We start from the raw sequence: 20,251 nt of genomic DNA on the forward strand, positions 1-20,251 counted from the left end.
AACTAAGGAATTGCTGGTAAGGCTATAGGAAAATCCAATAAAAGAGAAAGGAAGTGAGCTTGGACTATTAAGTGGGGATTTTTTTTAAAATCTTGGGGTTTTTTTATGGATTCCCATATTGAAATAAAAGATTTTGAATAAGATTTAAGAACACAGCTGAAACCTGAATTTTCCTCTGCTCTTAGCTACCTTATTAATTTCATCCTTGATGCCACGCTGGGGATGCTGCTGATCTGGCTTGGCGTGAAAGTCGTCTCCTGGATCGTGCAGCATAAGAAGTACACGTACCTGGTCTTCGGAGAATATGGTAGGTGCCAACCTCTCCGCACAAAAGCGGCTTCTTCGCTCCCAGCTATGAACAGGGAGAAGGAAATGGCAGAAATTACAGTTTGGGGATAAAACACGTGAGCAGCCGGCTTCTGTTATCCCTTCTCCAAGGAGCGTGGTCGTGATCAGTGTGTTAAATGCTGGGATGTCACTAGGTCGCGGGTAACTCTGCTGCCTTGCCAAGCACACTTGAGCGTAGCAGGTTGGTGATGAAAGGCTGAACGTTTCCTTGGGCAGATAATATACCCCCAGGACATGTATATGGTAAATTAAGGTGTTTGGGTGTGGTGGGTGGTGAGTTTTGTAGGGTTCTTTGGGGTTTTTTTTTGTAGCCTCTCAGTTCAAAACATGGAGCTGTGCTTGCATTTGCCTTGAGGCGTAATAGGCATTGGCAGGACGTAGCCTGGCCCCAAAACTGAGCTCTCAAATAACTTGGGGAGGAGGTGTGGAGGTGCTAGCTGGCTTCAAAAAAAAAAAAAAAAAAAAAAAAAAAAAAAAAAAAAAAAAAAAAAGCAACCACCAAAACAACAAACAAACAAACAAAAAACCAACCAAACACGACCCCCCTCAATTTTAAGCATGCCTGAGCCTGGTCTCCCTCTTTGATTCTTGCCTTGAGATGGAGAAAAGGAGTTTCCGAAAAGCTTTTCTCAGCCAGCCCCACTAGAGGGTAGCACTTCTCTTCAGAAAGAGCAGAGCCAGCTTCCAGGAGAGCAGTGCTGCTCTGTGGCTGCAGGGAAGGGAAAAATTAACCCTTTGCCTATTTCAGGTTGTATCTAATATAAAGACAAATTCAGTCTTACTTTAGAAAACACATCCTGTTCCTACTAATCACGTTCCCACCTTTAAGACCTTAATCATTAAGTCTATTCTGAAGGTAGTCTCATTCCTTTGTATTCTTAGTAGCTGCTCTGATAACCGAGCTGGTGAAACTTGGACCAGAACAGGATTAGTGTGGAGACCCCACTGGCTTGTGAGCTCTTACTCAGGCTCGCTTTCAGCCTGTGTAAATGGGTCATGGCACAGGATGAAGGGGATGGTTGAGTTTGTGAGAGAGCAAACGGGTGGGTTGAAATGATGGGACGTGGCAGGGCCGACTCTCATCAAACCTGAGAGTGGCTTTAGAGGTTGCAGTGATCTCCAGAGCAGGTTCAGCATCATGACAGCATGTATTTGGTGGGGGTTTTTTCCTAATGTGTTCTATATATATGTTTTTTTTCCTAATGGCTCTTTCTCAAAATGCTGAGGAGCCACAGAGTGCTGAAGTCATTCAGATGAGACAGCAGAGAAATCCAGATGTTCTTGGTTCAGGGACTGGCATTTTTTCCCTCTTTGAGCAACAAGGACTCAAAGCCCAGCCACAGCCATCCCAGAGCACAGCGTCAGCTTCACATGCCACATCTGCAGTTGAGCAGAAGCAAGGAAATGTTGAAGTGTATTGACAGCTTGCTTTAACCTTGCAGAGCAGTAATGAACTTCCATTGAGCTGTAGCTGGACCCTCATGAAGGCTGGCTTAGAGTACAGAAACAGCTCACTCCCCTGAGGAAATCTTTCTTTCATTAATAATAATAAAAAAAGTTTCTGCTGTTGCTTGAATTTAGGTCTTGAATGGGGGATTAAATATCTCATCCGAGCGCTGCTCTTGGTGCAGGTCTCTGGCCAGAGTGACCACAATGGAAAAGTTAGGTGGAAGTCAAGTGGCGTGTCCAATGCAATCCTGCTGTAGGGCTAGGGAAGGAAAACACTGCTATCCTCATCTCAGATGTTAAGTAACTTCCAAAACCATTTGGAAGATGCTAGTAAACTTTGTACAGTTTAATACAGGCTCCAGAAATATGATTCGTTTTCTAGTCTAATTGCTGTACCAGATTTTATGTTGCTTTCCTCAATTCTCCTGAGGAGCAAAAGTGTCTCATGCAGTCCTGCAGAGGAGGAAGGGCAGAATACCAGGGAAGCACCAAATCTGCGGTGCAGACAATGGTGAGTGCCATTGCTCCAACCATCAGGAAAGAACAGTTGGGTCTTTGTCCAGTATAGCCAGTACCCATCTACCTGCATGGTCTCCAAGCAAAAAAAAAAAAAAAAAAAAAATCTGTTGCAGCTGCTTTCGTTCTGACCCTCCAACTCTTGGTTGCATCCCTGCAACTGATGCAAACCGCTGCAGTTACCCTTTGCTCTGGGCTCCAGCAGTCCCTTCTGCTCTGCTGTCAATATGCCTGTCTCCACAGCCCTGGGTGGTTCTCACTGTATGACTGTAGTAGCTGCATTAGTGGGGAAGGAAAGAAAAGGGAAGGGAAAGCACCTAAATCTATGCTGCTATTTTAAGCGTGCAGCTGTCCAGAACTATTTAGAAAAATCAATTGCTTTTGTATTTCCAAAAACCAGGAGACGGCCATTCTGAGATCAGCTTCTCTTGTGCCTGAGCTCTTAGCCAAAGGCTGCCGCAGCCAGGAATGACCTGGGTTTTAGCTAGCGGAGAAGTCAAAGGCTCCCATATGCTTATGTTCCTCCATCTTTGCCCAACAGCTCTTGATTACTCTTTGGACTGCCTCTAAGCACAGGAAACTGCATTTTTAAAGGCTGCTGTCTCTTCTGAAGATGCTTGGCTCCTGAGATCAAAGGTTGGAGAAGTTTATTCTTCATCTTGGTTCAAGTAGGCTTTGGAGAGTGATGGTTGCCTTACACAGACTCAAAGCTAACAAACTCCACAAATGCTCTGTGCTCCATTGCTCTAGCAGCGTAGCAGCAGGCTGTGTCTATAGGCCCTTTCCCTGTAGGGAACTTCTGCAAAGAGGAGAAAAAAGCAGAGTTTAAGCTGCAAAGGACTTGGGAGGTGGGTAGCCAGGGTCTTGGAGGTGCTGGTGGGCCTATACAGACTGAGCAAGGGAGATGCTGGCTGGAGTCAGAGTGTGCAGATGAAGCCTAGTTCAGCTTTGTGCCCCACCTCCAAACTTCTCCGGCCCTCTTCTCCCTCCCTCATTCCCACGGGAATAAGCAGGTCCCTAGAGGGACCCTCTGGATGGCTGCAGTGTCCTGACATTTTAGTTGTGTCTAATAACTCTAAAGCATTACTTTAGAAATACCGGAGTATTTCTTTTAAGTAAGCATATGCTATGAATTTGCATTAAGAAATGGTTTCTGCAATGTGCTAGTAACATGCGCTAGAAAAGCATTAAGAAATGAGGGGGAGAAAAAGAGGGTGTTGTTGCTTGAAAATGCCTCTTTGGATGCCCATCTGGATGCTGACTTGCGTATGACCATGGTCATGGTCACTGACTAGTCTAAGCTTGATGCTTCGTGCTCATTCACTGTCTGGAAATGGAAAAGCATGTTGCTCAGAGGCCTTTAAAGTCTGTTTAGTGGCCTGTTGAACTCTGCTGGTCAGATTTAGTTGTAGGAGAATGTGCTCTGTGCCAGCTGCTGAGTTTAACTGAGGACCTGTGTAGGCTGCTTTTGGCCCTGTTGTGGTGGCGTACAAAATTTCCATAACAAATATTCCCACGTCCTGAAGCAGCCAAGGGAGCTGGCTCCTAATGCTTGAGGAAATACTGCTGAAAATAGCTCTAACCTGAGGGGCTGTCCTGTCCTTAGCATGCTTGGCCTTTCCACCCCTAGGACCAGGGGAGGAAAAGTAAGGAGGGGACTGAGGGTCGAGTGTGTGGTCAGGTCCCTTGCTCTCAGCAGGGCTGCAAACCTTTGAACCTCCTGGCTCTGGAGGATAGCAGCAGAGTTTACCCCGCTGCACTAGCAGTATCTCTGGGGACCGAAGACCCAGAGCAGTGGTCACTGCAAACTGGGGACTGATTCCAGCTGTATACTCATTTTTAGTTCAGGTGCAGAACATGCCAGAGAGGGTCTGGGATGTCCACTGGACCCACCTGGATGCGTTAGGTCCCAGTCTCTGAAAACCTGTTCTTGCCCTCCGGGTGAGCACTTCTCTGCAATTCAGATGCTTTGCTGCTATTTCTTATCCTCCTCTGTACTTGGCACTGATAATTAGATCCCTTGGTTTTGGAGGTGCCATTTGAGTATCTTTTAAGAGGTTTTTATTGACTTTTTCTATCCTCACCATGTCACCCACTACAATTTTCAGTGCCTTCAAATATTTGCTTTTCCTCAACCCCCCTGAACCCTCTGCTTTGGCTGTGGTTAAGCTTTTTCCTACCTGTTCAGTGCACACACAGTCCCCAAAAGACTGTAAATAAAGCTGTCTGGCAGTAACATGTGGGCTATGCTGACAGCTTGGTACATTAGACAGCCTGGATTAAAACTAATCCTGTTGTGTGGTAACAACTCAAATACCTCAAGCAGTGCCACTTTTGCTCTGCGAGCAGTCGGGCTCCCACGCACAAGCGGAATATGTGAGACGTGGTTTGTGTGAGCTGCTGCAGGCACCGGTGGTCCTAGGTCGGCACCAGGGAAGCTTTGCTGACGGTGGGGAGCACCAGCAACGCTGCGGGAGGAGACCAGTCTAAATGCAGCGTGTGCATCCTTCGGGTTGAAGGAGGATATTTATTTCTAACAGGGTGGGAGATGGCTATAGGAAGATTTGAGCAAAGGGTGTTCGTTAAGTGAAAAGGAGAGGTTGGTGGTAGAATCGATGTGTAGAGCTGAGATGTCCTGGGTTACCTTCCAACTAGGACTGGGGACAAGAAACTGGAAGTGTTTGAAGGGAGCAGGATACATGTTTTCCTAACAGGTGTGATGTGGAGGCTGCAAAGATCCTTTGGACCAGTTCCCTACTCTCCTACAAGGAAAGGGAAGCTCTGAACACAGCAAAGAGGAGGGCATTCTTTTTTTTTTTTTTTTACTTTGGGTTTGGTTGGTTTTTTTTAGCCTCCAGGTAGCAGATTAGTATTTTGCTGGCTGGCAATCTTGTGTGACAGAAACAGTCCTGTAGGCCCTCACCTAGATTTATGGAATGGAAACACTTCATGTAAGAAGAATCCTCTCCTATCCATGGAGCAGGGCACCTCTGGACAGCACTTGATCCATTAAAGACATTAAGTTGCATCTGAGGATGCCTCTGACCATCTTGCTGTAGGACGCCAGCCCCTCGGTGAGGTGTGTGGTTAGCTGGGATCAGCTCAAGTTTTCCAGCCTTGCTTCCTAGCTGTGGAAGGAGGAGATGTGTCCAATCTGTCTTATGGGCTTGTCCAGGGACCACACCAAAGCTCCCTCTTTCCTGATGAGATGCTAATAGATGGTGATTTGTATGTTACTGCTATTAGAGTTAGATGAATTAGTGGTGAGTTAGACTTGGATAATGGCCACTCCGAGGTGGATCAAGGATCCTCGGATGACTTCAGACCTGCTGATGTAAGGAGCAGCCAGCTGAGCTCCTTGGTGAAGGGGAAATGAGCCACCGTCTATAGCTGAAGTCATCCTTGCAGCCCTGTGGGCCATGCTGCTGTTTCATTTTCATCTTTGTCCTGAGTTATTTTGGCACAGAGCAGCCTCCTGTCCTTGGGAGACCAAGATGCAGTAAGAAGTAACTGTGGAGACACCCTCTGATCTTCCTGTCAGGGGATGGAAATTAAGTCCTGTCTAATTCTGTGCTCCAGGATGGACTCCCATACAGAAACATCTCATCCCGTAGCCTGAAAACAAAGCTCAGAATGGAAAAGGAGGAGGAAGAGGTTGCAAACCAGTAGCAGTCTTGAGCTGTTTAAGGTGATAGAGCAGATGGCCAAATCTGGCCTCAGCATAGGTCTGTGGGTCTTTTTCCATACCCTTCCACTGTCTACCCTGGACACATAAGAAATGCTGATGTCCCTCTTAACTGTGGAGGAGATTCACAGCATCTTCTGTAGGTGATGCAGAAAAGACCAGAGTGAGAAATAGGAATCTTTGAAGCTCCATGCTGTGATGGAGGCACCTTTGACAAGGTGGGATGTGGTGGGTAGTAAGGGGTGCAGGTCTGTCCTGCTTGGTAGTGCAGACTTGCTGTACCACTTGCACGTGCCCTGTACACTTAGCAAGTGAAGCTGGCCTAACTGGGGCAGACCTCTGGTCTCAGAAGTGGGGTTCCCTAGGTGGGATCTTGCAGTTGCACAGTAAAAACTGTTCTCTAGCAAAGGGAGAAAAGGTTTTCCAAAGGTTGTCAGACCTCAAGAATACTCAAGAGCAATTTGATGGCTTTCTTGCAAACTGGAAGTGAAGGGAAAATTTTTGGGGCGAAGAGCTGTTAACCTTGGAGACATGGGCAAGTCCATGCCGAGGGTGGGTTAAGAAGCAGGTTGTCTTCTCCAGTGTCTGTGTATCAGCCTGGTTAGCCAAAACCTGGCTAGGGCTGTCTAGTGCACAGTATGCAAAACTAAGAACCATAGCCTGCAGTTTGTGATGATGAATGGTAGAGATCTCCTATCCCCAAAAGGGCGTGAGGGGCCAGGTATTTGGGAGAGACGTCAAACTTGCTGCTGCTTTTTGGGCAAGCTAAGATGACAGAGGGAAGTGTTCCGCAAGTGCCGTCGTGACTGCAGCTCAGAAGAGCCGACTTGCAAAGGGTGCTGTGGCTGTTAGTCCCGTCTCCCCATGGGGGACAGAACACAGCTGACAACACAGAGCAAAAGGGAAAGAGTTCAAATGCAGGAAGGACACAATGGATATGTTTGTTTTCCTGGGTTTTTTTGTACTCGCAGCTCGGATGGGTGATGGTAACACGGGGGTTTGTCGGTCTTGGGGTACGGGGCAAAGACCCCCACTCTACCTCACCTGTGCCAAAGACAGCTAGGCGCACGAGTCTGCCGGGAGAGGCTGTCCACACTTCTGGAGGATCAAAGCCTCTCCGACACTGGCCTTTAACTGCCAGCTGCCTGTAACGCTGCTCCCGTCTCCTCCGCAGACCACCCATTAAGCCGTCGCCCGCCAGGGAGCGGAGACGTGTGCTTTCTGAAATCCTCCGCGGGCTCCGCTGCTTGCGCTCGCACGTAACCTTCCTGGCTCCCTCTTCCTTCCCTCCCTCGGTGCAGTTGCCTGCTGGCCTGGCGCGCTCTCCTCGCCGTCATCCCAGCTCAGCAGCTTCTCTGCACCTCGGGCTTCTCGGTCCTTCCCTCTCCCCTCCTTTCCTTCCTTCTCCAGCACAGCTTGAGCAATGGAAAAGGTGGGATGCGAGGTGATCGTTCTGAGGTCTCCAGCATGGAGACACCATACGCTTCTACTTCTTAGCCGTAGCTTTGCAACAAGGCAAATGTTTTGGTATGTTGCTAACAAATGACAGAATAAGGACAAATACACACGCAAACCTGGGAAGCGGATCCCCCTAGAGCTGGGCTTGGTTGGATACCAACTCTTACTAAATCCTGGTATGCACTGCTGGTCTCCGTGGCCAGAGGTTTACACAGTGGTTTGGATAAATGTGCTTTTTGCAAACTACGGGTGGTGTCTTCCCCTGCCACGTCTCAGCTGTGTTGTGCTGAGAAAAGTGGGGCAGAGCTCCCAGTCCGCTGCCATCCGACAGCACGTCGAGCATTTGGCATCTCGCGGTGGGTTGGGTTCTCTTGCACAGATGCAATTCCAAATTTTGGCCTGATTATGCTGGAAACAAGTGTTGCCGGGGGTTATCTTTATATTCAAGTGGTAAAAGGAAATGCTGCAGCTTTCCTAAGCCAGATACTGTAGCTCGGTTTTGCAGACCTGAGATACTCTGATGAGCCTGGGAAGATGATAACCAGCTGTCAGGGTGCTTACAGAGGGCTGAAGCAAGCACATGTAATAGATATGGTACCATTATCATTGTTAACAATGCAAATATGCTTTTACTTATTACTTGGTAAGTACCCCATTGGAAACATTCATATTTAATTAGCATTGATTCTTTTTGAGTCAATTGCTCTAAAACCTGGAGCGATGGAGCCCCTGTCTCTTGCTCAGACAGCAAGTATCACGTAACCAGCCGTTCACTTCATCAGCAAAAAAAAAAAAATAATCCTGTTTAGGATTGAAAGCTTATGCTTCTTGTATTGAAAATGATGACCAGAAATTTTCAGACTGTTGCTGGTGACTGGGTGGGTAAGGCTTGGCAGGAGGCAAATCGCAGATGATGTCTTTAATGACTGATTTTTTTTTTTTTACTTTTTTTAATAGGGGAGCATGCAGGATACTTACTGGTCCTTGTATAGAGGAGGGTCAGTCCAGCAGTGTCTTGTCTCAGGGATTGCTGTTGGGACTAGCTTTAATTCAGGAAGGATTATCAGTCTGCCATTCTGGTCAAAATGGCCAGGATTTTGTGAGCTACTCCTAAGAGGCTCCTATCCACTGGAAAGGTGGGGAAAAAGTGGAGAGGACCCATCTCTGCAGACTTTTCTAGGTTTGCCAAGGTTAAGAGAAATTAAATCTCTGGTACCTTGATAAGAAGGTAGTAGACAAGGGGCAAACAAAACAACTGATGCCCCAAAGCAACACATGCTTGTAAGGAACTGTTTGAGTAGGATGCTGAGGTTTCTGAGCTTTGAAGCTTTCTCTAAGGAGGATTTTAGTGGTCTGTGCTTTGAGGAGAGGGGATACTTGCACCCTTTTACAAGCAGGGCTTCCTCCCCTCAAACCCCTGTATCCAGCCAGCTCAAAGTAGCTTAACACCATGGGGTGATGCCCATCGGTGGCTGAAGGAGAGGGGCAAAAATGCATCTCCAAGGCCCTGTGCATCCTTTCCCCCAAGTGGAGGAGAACATATTTGTTATCTAAACCAAGATTCATAAAAGTTGATCCAGTCTCCTTAGAGTTACCAGGAACGGCTTTTCCATTAGGCACTCAAGATACAGCTAAGCTGTGGCCCTCGAGAGCTCAGGAGTGGCTGTGAGTGCTGGGGTTGCTGGATAAACAGGGAATTTCAGGTTTTCAGGCAGAGCCAGAGCTGTGTCTCTCCCCTTTTACAGAAGCTGCCTGTCTGCTTTGTGGGATGCTTGTAGGACTTGCTCCAGCAAAGCAGTTGATCTAGAAAGGACAGGCAATGGGGCAAGGGGATGCAAGGCAAGATTTTTGGTGGTGGTTTTCTCCTCTTGGTGTATTTCAGAGGTAAGGAATGGAGAACAAGGCAGGAGGAAGATGAATACAGATATTGTTAGCATCTGGGAGGTAGGTAGGGTTTTTTAAGTCACGTCTGAAATTCCTTTGTTACTTGCTTGCCCTTCAAATTAACCAGAGGTCTGGTTAATTGCCATCTTCATTTCAGAATCAGCCCTAAAAGGAATAGAAAAAGAGAACTGGCTTCTAGAACAAAAGGCTGGTGGCAACTTATAAGGGAGAGCTCTCTTGCTTATAGGCAAGTTTAATTCAAAAGCACAACTGCAGTATGAAAGGCAAATAGCTGCCCTGATAACAGGGATTCTCCACAAATGGAAGTGGGGTGCATTTTTGCCTTTCTGTACTTATTTTTCTACATCAGTTTGCAAAAATGCACTGTGAGCTGCAAGTAGCAAGGGATACAAGTCTGCTAAATTTTCTCTAATGCAAGTCAGATTTACTTTTTTTTTAATTAGAAAGATTTGAGCTTAGATCTTAGTATGTTTTGATCTTCAATGGAGTAATGTCTTATAGACCCAGCAGGGACCCCAAATCTCTCTACCCCAGGCATGTGTTCCTACAACTATAGATAGAAAATCTTTCCACTAATTTTAAGTTTGGTATTGAGTATTTGTATTGCTGCAAAACTTGTAATATCAAAACGCTTCCCTGTCCCTCTAATCAGCTCGGGTATCAAGCATGAGGCAACTTTTCTGCAAGGCTGTCTCCTCCTGTCCTCTGTGTCAGATTTAATAAGCTGTTTTCCCAGGTGACCCTCCACAAGCTGCTGCCTGGATTGGCCAGTGTATCCTCTACTTGCTGATAATGGTTTTCGAGAAGACTGTGATTAGCCTTGTCCTGCTTATCCCTGGTTGGACAAAGGTAAGCTTCTGAGCTGTATTTTTCTAGCCACAGCTCTTGTGGCTTGTTTCTTGTCAGCTTTGCCTTATTAGTGGTCCCCATCATCATAGGTCTTTAATACTTATGACTTGTTGACATCTTTCTGTAATTATTAGCTATTACTTAAGTTTGGGGAAATATGACTTTCATAACAGTTTGGCTTTTGGTACATTCTGTTGCTAGTCAAAAGCTAGTGGAATAAGATGCCGCTTTAATTTTCTTTTCAGTTCTTGGAAGGATAAAATGAGCTGGGCTGGCAACTGAGCTACATCAGTTCTGCCAGAGAATTTCATCAAGTCAGTTCATGTTGGTGTTTTGTTATCCCATGCCTAAACTAAAGGGATTTTTATAGGTTAATTGCGAATGAGCTATCTCAGTAGTATGCTGTCCTTCCCCCCCGCAACTGTTTCTGTATGGTAGCTCATGCAATGGTAACTGTGTTGATCGTGAGTTTCTCTTTTAAAAAAATGAAAATAATAATCCTGCGGCAGTAGTAGCCACGTACCTGGTGGCACGTAGGTGTGATGGGTATAAAAACCAGTTCTGGGTGTTGATGGGTAACTCCAGTATTGAGTGCATTTACATGTAGTGCCTAGTACCTCCCAGGCTGATGTGACTTGACTGAAGTTATTTACAGCAATCTGGGAGCACTTATCTGTTCCCGTTAAGGGCTTGTCCTTCTAACCCAGTAGCCTACAGTGCTGACTTGGACGTGAAAATGTTCAGCAGCACGCTCTGCTAGATCCAGAGATGCTGTTGGATTCCTCTCCATCCTTATCACGCATGGCTGGTGTCCTTACTTCGCAGCTAGGCTCCAAGGAGCCAAGAAAGTCCCACCAGTTGTCACGGCTAGTTAAAATGAAAGACTAGCAGTACTTATTTCTTGATCTGTACAAAATCCTATGTTTGGCAGCTGGGCTAAAGGAATAGCCCGTGTAATCTAAGAGCTGGGCTAAAGCAAAGGCTGCAGAGCCCTAGCTAGGAGACTGCTGATGTAAGAAGGCAACCAGTTTGCAGCAAAGATCTCACAACAGAGCTGTTCATATAATGTTTCCGAATGCTTTCCCCTCTGCAGCTTCAGCAGATCCTCCTGGGTTACATCCCAAACCCGCAGCTGGAGCTCGTCCTGGTCATGCTTGTTGTGCCTTTTATAGTCAATGTAAGTGGTGCCTCTGCAAGCACTGGGTGGGGTGGTCTGGAAATTACGTTCCCCCCTAATGGGAAGCGTGTGCAGGAACTGGCTTCGGTCAGCCCTGAATAATTGAAGTGATTGGGACAGGGTGGAGGGGAGTGGGAACAAATATATTTGTTGTCATGAATACACAAATATGTTACTACTGCCTTGCCATGGTCTCCGTTCCTAATTCCTGTTCCCTTGTCCAACCTGCTGGGTGGCTGACTTTGAAGAAAGCTGGGGCTCATTAGCTGAGGGTTGTGTCTTGGCAGCAAGCTACAGGCGTGGGAATGACCCAAAGCCCTTTAAGTTCCTATAGGATGGCTTGTCAGTGGTGACTTTCGGCAACCTGCCAATCTAGCCGTTTGGCTAGACTTCAGATTGCGTTACAGCGAGGCAAGGTGTTCAGGTTACCCAGATCTTTGAAAAACTAGTTTGGTAAAACCTCTTGAAAGCTCAGCTTTTTCCTGGTTCCCCTGATTCTGGGTAATCCTTGACCTGCTGCTTAGCTTCTGTGAAGATGGGAAGTGAGAACAAGGTGTTAATATTCAAATCCCCCCTGGACAAGGAGTGAGTTGAACTCTTTTCAGTTTATACCATGAGCACTGCAACGGATGCGGCATTGGCAAAGTCGGGTTTACCTGTCTGTGCTATAAGGCTCTTTCCCCACTCCAGATTGCATTTTGTTGTTTGAAAGCAAACTGTGGTTCTTGAAGAACTGACCAGTGATTGATGCAGACAGAGCAGGTTGACCCGGGTTGGAGCTTGGCTCAGTGGATATTTCCACGTGGAAACTTGGCCTATTGTGGTCTTTTCCACACCCTCACCCCATCCCCTTCTTCACTGGGTCTCCAACAACCATGGAATCAAAAGGATTTATGTGAGAAGGGATCTCAGGAATTTGACTCCTCCAACCCCCATGGACACACTTGATGCAGGGTTAATTTAGATATTGAATTAGGTTGATCAAGGCTGGACATCTGCAGAAACCAAGAGGAGAAGAAATAGCTGTAATTGAATGACTTTGCATCTTGGTCTCTGCAATCTATTCATGCAACTTCTTTCTCCCCAAGGCCATTATGTTCTGGGTTGTGGACAGCTTGATCATGAGGAAATATAAGCAGAGGGACACCCTGGACATCAATGGATCCACAGAAACTCCTCGAGCTAGGAGGACTGAGGAATCTCAGGTAAGACCAAGGATGTCCCATGTTTGAGACCAAACTGCAAGCTTATGGCATGGTCTGTGTGCTTCACTACCATCATGCAACATATCATCACATTGCCTAGATCTAGGGTGATGCTTTATGCATGTGATTGATGATCCTTCTAAGTCAAACTGACTTTCCGTGCTTGTAGCTGAGGTCAACAGAAGGATGTCTTCTGGGATGATCCCTCCCTGTCTAACAAAGAGCAATATTACAGCCTACAAAGTTTCGCTGAAATACTGCCCTAAATGATGACAGTATCTTGTGAGGGATAGGCTAGCTTTTGCGCTAACCTGCGTGGGCTTGTTGGAGCAGCAGGCTGAAGCTGGAGGGGTACCTCTGCACCATCTCTTCCAACTTTCCCATTTTTAATTGTAATTAATCTTGGCTTAGAAGAGCTTGCTTTCCTTACTGTAATTGGTAGCATCCTTTTTAGAGGACAGGGACTAGCTGGGAATCCTATTTTTGTCAGCATTTGGCATTTTTTTAGCCAGATGCTGGTCCGTTAGCTGTAGGAAGCTGTATTTTGTGTAGTCTGAGCTTGACACTCAAAAGTTATGGGGGGGGAGGAAGCGCTCCAGTCCCAGCAGACTTTGTTCTTGTTAATGATGTGGTTTTTGCTGAGCAGTTGGTATCTTTGCTTCTCATCGCCTTTTGGGCAGAGACCACAGCCTGAGTTTCTGGGTTGAATTCCCTTCCTTCCCCTGGCACCCAGACCTTCTTTCAAAGTGCTCTGTGTATGGCTGCTGATATCCTGCAGTTCACTGGCGAGACTTGCTGAGATAAGATAGCTTCTGGCGGTTGCAGGCTGGCTCCTGGAGTAGCTTCTGCCAAGGAATTTAGGATGAATGGAAATAGCTCTTGGTTTCCGAGAGCTCTTTTAAAAGAGTAACTCTGCTCTTTTGCTGATGGGTGGGATGGCCAACTACTGGTGACATTGCAATGCACACGGAGGTAATAGTATTTAATGGTGTGCTTGGTCTGCACAGCAGCGGTGGCTTCCACAGCTCAAGGGTGCAGTGGGGAAGCAGTCGCAGCTCGTGGGGATGCGGTGTTGGAGGCATCCTCCCTCTGGCAGGGCGGGCAGGCAGATGTGAGCAGCTGTTGAGACAAGTGAGTCACTCCTCCTGGCCTGCCCTCCAGATAAACAGTTGTAGCTTGGCAAGGTGACTAGAAACATGTGAACAGTATGCCCCAGGGAGTTTCCTGACTGGTGCGTTTGGTTGGGGCATCCTCGAGAAATCTTTTATTGTTTTGGAGAGAGGAGGGAGGAGAGGCCTGAGCTGGGCAGTACCAGTATGTCTTGATAGTTGTGCATTGAAACTAAGAACTCATACCTAGGATGTGAAGGTGGGTTAATTCTGGGCATGAACATCTCCCTGGTTATGGCACAGTCATGGTTTCTTAGTGGTGATTGATGTTCAAGAGTGATATCTCCTTGAAAGAGCTAGGTTGGAGGTTTGCTCCAAATGAAAAAGCGGTGGTGAAGATCTGCCTTACTGACTGGATATGCTGGTGTGTTCCTGAAGGTTTAAGATCGGTTAAAATTACACCAGCTCAGAAACAAGGGTGAGGAGGTAGCATCTCTAGTTGAGACGCCAATCTCCTTTCCAGCTTTTCAAACCTAAATTTGGAGCATCTAGTCTTATAGATGGCTTGCTGCTGTGGGTACATAGATGGTATCACAGTTAATGGTTTTCCATGGAAATGGAGCCGATCCTCTGCCTTGCTCCGCTGAAGGTGGGGCCAGTGTTTTGTGGCCTCTAGCTCAGTTTTGGATAATCTGCAGGGAAAATATCTATTAATCTCCAGAAGCTAGGAAAGGTTCTTCTGGTAGTTCAACTAGATGGGTTGTTTCAAGCAGTGGAAACTGGACTCCTACAGTCTGACTCCTGTTGTCAAAGGCTTCTTCCATCTTCCAAGTACTTGAGAGTCTCAGACAAATTCTTGCTAAGACCATCAATGTGCAGGTCGTCTTTCCATCTTGAAACCCTCTGATGCATCGCTGCAGTGGAGCTACCGAGGGGACTGGTTTGTACCTGGAACAGTCTACAGGCACTGCCTCCTTTCTGCTCAGGCATGTTCCTGTGCCTCTGGCCCAGCAAATAGTTTGGGCAGAGAAGGCAGGTAATGAAGAAATACAGAAGTGGGTGACCTGCTTCTCCAACTCTGTTTTTTTGGCACTGGGCCTTGAGGTATAGCCATAGGCTCCTGCTTCATGTGTCAACTTTTTTAGGCTATGAATTAAAGATTATGTTGGCTGGTTGGGCCCTAGAGCTGGATTGGTTGGAATTTAGGCTCAAAAACAGAAAATGAGGGTTTGCTGGGCTTGTTGCTGCTAATAATCTGTTCGAGTTGGGGAATTTCTTCCCTCCCAGCTGCCTCAGAGAGGGAAAGAGGGAGGCTGAGAAGCATCCCTGTACAGGGCAGAGCTGGCTGAGGCTAATGTGTCCTGCAGTTTATCAGGGTTCATCAGGGCTGTCTGGCAGCAGGCGCCAACAGCTCCCCATCATGCTGCCTTCTTGAATTTCAACACTGCCTATCTCGCCAATAGAGAGTGTCATTATTTTAACTCGAACTAGCAGTTTGTGTTTGGAAAAGGAAGGGCAGAGAGGAAGGAGAATGGAAAGAGTGGGCTGGATTTAACCTGTGAAAAGCCCACACTCAGTATTTCCTATAGGGATAGCAGGAAAACTCAGCTTTGTCCTTGGCTTGGTAGACCAGCTGGGTAGCAAGATGAAACCCAGCAATCCTGCCACTGATGTCACTTACTGAGTCCATGGCTGCAGCGTAGACCAAAGGCTTTTCTGGTGAGCCACAGATGTGACAATGGGCTCTTGCTTATAACGGAGCAAATGCTGAACATTTTTACACTGAAACCCTGAAAGGGACAAACTCATGGCTGGAAGAATTTCACCATTCCTTCCAAGTCAGTCTTAAAGCTTTCTGTTGTTTCAGACTTGTGCCTTCCCTTGGTAAATCCTCACAGTAGCCTTTTTTTTTTTTTTTTTCCCTCCCCCTCTCTTTCATGGGATGGAAAGAGATCTCTCTAGAGTGCCAGTCTGAATCCAGTGCTGTTCAGGCTGGGGAAATGCATTCATCTGCGTGGCCCTTATTTCTCCTTTGCATGTGTCCTGCCCTTGACCTGACTGTCTTTTCCCTTGCCCTTGCAAGTGCCAATAAACTTTAGATCTTATCAGTGATTTCTTTGTTTCCTCTGCTCAGGAAAACAAGTCAGTTTTAATAATGTTTTATTTGATCTTTTTTGAACTTGTTTTTGTTTTTTTTCCCAAGGGAGGTGAGTGAGTTTCTGCTTCTTTTCTGAAGGCTTACATTTTCAGAGACGAGTCTTAAAGCAAAATTTGGTCTAATAATGGTTCTCACAAGTACCACTGTTAGGGTGAAGCTAGAGGCTAGTTTAAAGTTGGGAGGAAAGCTAATACACTACATGGGGACCTGCCTTTGGTCAGCATGGAGCTCAGCACCTATCCCAATTCCCTTTATAGGAGCTGTGACTTTTGGCAAATCCCTAGGCTGAAGATACTGATGAATGCCAATACCTATGCTGCTTGCTTTTAAGTATTGAAGAATACTCCAAGAGCAAATTTGATTTGCTGGTTGCTTAACAGAGCTGATTTTTAAATAGCTCAAGGTGAACTAAGGTGCCTGGTCCTTATGGGAATGTTAAATGAAGGTGGGCATTGAGGTGCCGCTGGAAGGAGATTCTCCCACCTGTCAGCCCTTGTATTGGCTTTGCATGGCAAGGTTTTGGTAGCAGGGGGGCTACAGGGGTGGCTTCTTTGAGAAGCTGCTAGAAGCTTCCCCCATGTCCGACAGAGCCAATGCCAGCCGGCTCTAAGACAGACCTGCTGCTGGCCAAGGCTGAGCCCATCAGCGACGGTGGTAGTGCCTCTGGGAGAACAGATTTAAGAAGGGGAAAAGTTGCTGCGCAACAGAAACTTCAGCTGGAGAGAGGAGTGAGAACATGTGAGAGCACCAGCCCTGCAGACCCCCAGGTCAGTGCAGAAGGAGGGGAGGAGAAGCTCCAGGCGCCGGAGCAGAGATTCCCCTGCAGCCTGTGGGGAAGACCACGGTGAGGCAGGCTGTCCCCCTGCAGCCCAGGGAGGTCCATGGGGGAGCAGATCTCCACCTGCAGCCCGGGAACAGAGGACCCCACGCTGGAGCAGGGGGATGCCTGAAGGAGGCTGTGACCCTGTGGGAAGCCCGCGCTGGAGCAGGTTTTCTGGCAGGACTTGTGACCCCGCGTGGGACCCACGCTGGAGCAGGCTGTGCCTGAAGGACTGCAGCCCAGGGAAGGGACCCACGCTGGAGCAGTTCCTGGAGGACTGTCTCCCATGGGAGGGACCCACACTGGGGCAGGGGAAGATTGAGGAGTCCTGTCCCTGAGGAGGAAGGAGCGGCAGAGACAACGTGTGATGAACTGACCCCAACCCCCATTCCCCGTCCCCCTGTGCTGCTGGGGGGAGGAGGTAGAGAGAACTGGGAGTGAAGCTGAGCCCAGGAAGAAGGAAGGGGTGGGGGGAAGGTGTTTTAAAATTTGGTTTTATTTTCTTATTACCCTATTCTGATTTAATTGGTAATAAATTAACTTAATTTCCCCAAGTTGAGTCTGTTTTGCCCATGACAGTAATTGGCAAGTGATCTCTCCCTATCCTTTTCTTAACCCATGAGCCTTCTGTCACATTTTATGTCCCCTGTCCAGCTGAGGAGGAGACTGATAGAGCAGCTTTGGTAGGCACCTGGTGTCCAGCCAGGGTCAACCCACCACAGCCCTACTGTCTCATGGGAACTCATTTAAGCTCAGGTGCAGGAGGACAGTGGGATGGTTCCTACCTCTATGCCAGGCTGGTGGAGCTTTAGGCAAATGGGTTTCCATGGTGAGCAGGGAAATGTCCCCAGAGCTTCTTTGGTTTACAACCTGTGTCATAGTTTTCATCCGTCTGTGCAATCTCTTTCTCTGCCACTGAGATGGCTTGGTTATCTCAAGGGTCTGCTCGGATGAAGTACCAAATCAGTAGGCAGCCTTTTCTCCCAGGCAGGAGGGAGAGCACATGGCAGCCCCATTTCGGCAGCGTGACCCATGTTGCACAAGCTGCTGGCCTCCCGGTGCGGGGAGGAATGCATGAAGTATTTGAGGACTGCTGAGTGAGACAGTAGCACGTTGTCCCAGGACTGGGAAACCATGGTCCATTCCCAGCTGTGCCACTGACCTGCTGTGATCCTGACCTGGCTGCATCTGCAGGGTAGAAGTGCCTTGTCCAAGTTGTGCTGAAAACTCCCAGACTGGAGTTTGGCTTGAAAACTGTATCTGAGGGTATGTCCCATGCCTGTCATAGCGATGAGGTGCTGTCTTGTGATGAAACTCCCTGGGGAATTGTGGAAAGGTTACGGGGGGACTGTTGGCTCGAGCAGTTTTGTACGGGCTGTACGTTGGGCAGGTAGGAGCCTGAATGGGTCTGGATGCGCAACGCTTAGTGCCTGCTCTGTCATCCACGCTTGGCTGCGAGGGGATTTGAGTTTGCAGCTGAAACCCACTGAAATTACCAGTTCATTAGGCCCCAGAACTAGCCTGTTGCAGCCTGTCAGAGTTCGGTGAGTTTATAATGCTGCGTGTGACTTAACTACCCACCCATTTTTTCAGGTTCAACAGCATCACGATATTAGTATGAGAAACAGAGGAAATCTTCACTTGGAAGAGGTGGAAACTTTCCAGTGTGTCTTGAACCAAAAAAAAAATTCTTTGAGACCAATGGGGGGGATGGCAAAAGAGCTTAATCTGATCTGCTGCTATCCTTTGAGTGTCTGATATGCTGCTGTGAAGATAACAACATGATATGGAGGGGCTGGAGCGTGCGTGAGGGTGGGGAGGAAATCTTCCCCTGCGGCTCTTCTGCTCCTTTGAAGTCATTGACTCATTGCAGTTTGTTTTTCCTGTTTAGTCATTTTGTTGCTGTGGTGACTGGCCCCGTGGTGCTGCCTAAGTGCTAACAAGTGGAGGGCATGTTAATTCTCAACCGTGCCTGGAAATAGCCACGGATAAGACTAATTCCCCCATTCTCCTGGTTTTGCCGTAGGGAATACTGGGCTCTGGGACTGGTTGAGCTGTTGGGGACACTGCACGTGAATGCTGAAAGCCCCCCGCGCCATCCCTTGACTTGTGCTTTTGAGCTGGAAGGCTGCTGTGGGTCAGGCACAGGGAGGAGGCTTCATAGCGCGTTGGTTCGGTCTTGGAGAAAAGTGGGGTTAGACGGGGCTGAGGCTTGGGTCTGAGGTGAGGTCTAAGCTGCCTTGCTGGAGGAAGCGATGTTTGTGGGGGTGGTTGTGGTACCTGCCCCTTGTCCCTGCACCGGCCGTGAACTAACGATGCTATTTGGGTTCTGTGATGGGTGAGTGGAGGAGGGGGAAAGGGCTGCTGGCATTGCTCAGCTAGGGAAGTATCACTGGAGGCCCTTGATGGTGCTGTTAGGCTTGTGCCCCTCTAGAGTTGGGTGCTGAGGTGCCAAGGACCTGGCCAGTGTTGATGTCGGAACTGGTGTTGACCAGAAATCCCATGACTTGACCGAGCTTCCAAGTACTGCTGGGCATGATACAAGCTGTAGCACAAGGTTTGACTGCACTTCAGCTGTGCTTAGAGCTAGCTACTGTCAGGGCTAATGAGGGTAGGGATTCTCTTGCCCAAAGCTGAGTTTTTGAGGTAAAAAGAAGGGGTAGGATGGGGTTGAGCAAACAATCTGCGAAGCTGTGAATATTACCCGTGCATCCAGCCTGCTGGCTGGCATTGGGTTTCAGCTCTTCTGCAGTCAGTGCAGCCATAGCCCGAGTAAAACTCAGCCTTTTTCCTCTTCCAGATGATGTGGCTGGAGGATGCCCCACACGTGGCTCTGTCTGCATCGTGCAAACGCTCCAGGCCGGTGGCAGCCAGTTAGCTCAAAAGAGCCTGTTGGTAGCTTCAAGTCTGAAGTTAGCTACTGAAAGCGTAGGTGTTCCTGGAGGCAATGGGCAGCCTTTTGATCATGCAGCGAAGCTGTGGGCTTTCTTACCTGGAGAGGTACCGGTGAGAGGTGTCAGTGCTCAATTTCGGCTCCCGCAATTCAGACGGAGCCGCCAGGAGCTGCTGTGCCAGGTAGAAATAAGGTGCTACCAGGCTAGGACACCACTCCTGATCTTGCTGGCTATGGCTGAAGCTAAGTCCGTAGCTCTGCTTGCTCTTCTGGCTGAGCTCTGGAGATAGCAAGTAGCTGGGGGCCTGGGAAAAGGTCTGCATTTGGTACAGCTGTTTGCAAAATATGTGGCCTAGTTTTTGTACATCTCCGCTGAGGCTGCAGCCTGGCCTGAACATGCATGTCTATGTGTGAGTCCTGTCCCATGGCGAACAGAGCTTTTAGCTGCCTGTTCTGATCTTGGGGGGGGGGGGGACGAACGACACCAGATCATCATGGTGTCTGCGCCCAAATCTGTCTGGCTGTTGTTGGAGAGATGGTCAAGGTGACCTTATGACTTTTCCCATCTGCCAGAGAGGATTAGATCTTGCAGCAGACCCCTCTAGGGGTGCTTGACCCTTTCAGCAAGCAGTATCAGGAAGAGCTGAGAACTTCCACTCCATCAGCATCTGTCTGTTCT

At 48.0% G+C, this 20,251-nt stretch overlaps 1 protein-coding gene across 1 annotated transcript in view; it reads left to right on the plus strand.

The window, feature by feature from the left end:
• LOC142029713 (store-operated calcium entry regulator STIMATE-like) overlaps window positions 1–20,251 on the plus strand; it is a 39,081-nt gene that overhangs the window by 16,735 nt on the left and 2,095 nt on the right. Inside the window, 7 exon segments of the mRNA XM_075024620.1 lie at window positions 186–307; window positions 10,098–10,210; window positions 11,304–11,387; window positions 12,476–12,592; window positions 19,480–19,553; window positions 19,555–19,599; window positions 19,601–19,685. Of these exon segments, the coding sequence (XP_074880721.1) occupies window positions 186–307; window positions 10,098–10,210; window positions 11,304–11,387; window positions 12,476–12,592; window positions 19,480–19,553; window positions 19,555–19,599; window positions 19,601–19,685 (640 nt within the window).

Source organism: Buteo buteo, chromosome 4, assembly GCF_964188355.1.
Source record: "Buteo buteo chromosome 4, bButBut1.hap1.1, whole genome shotgun sequence".
NCBI lineage: Eukaryota > Metazoa > Chordata > Aves > Accipitriformes > Accipitridae > Buteo > Buteo buteo.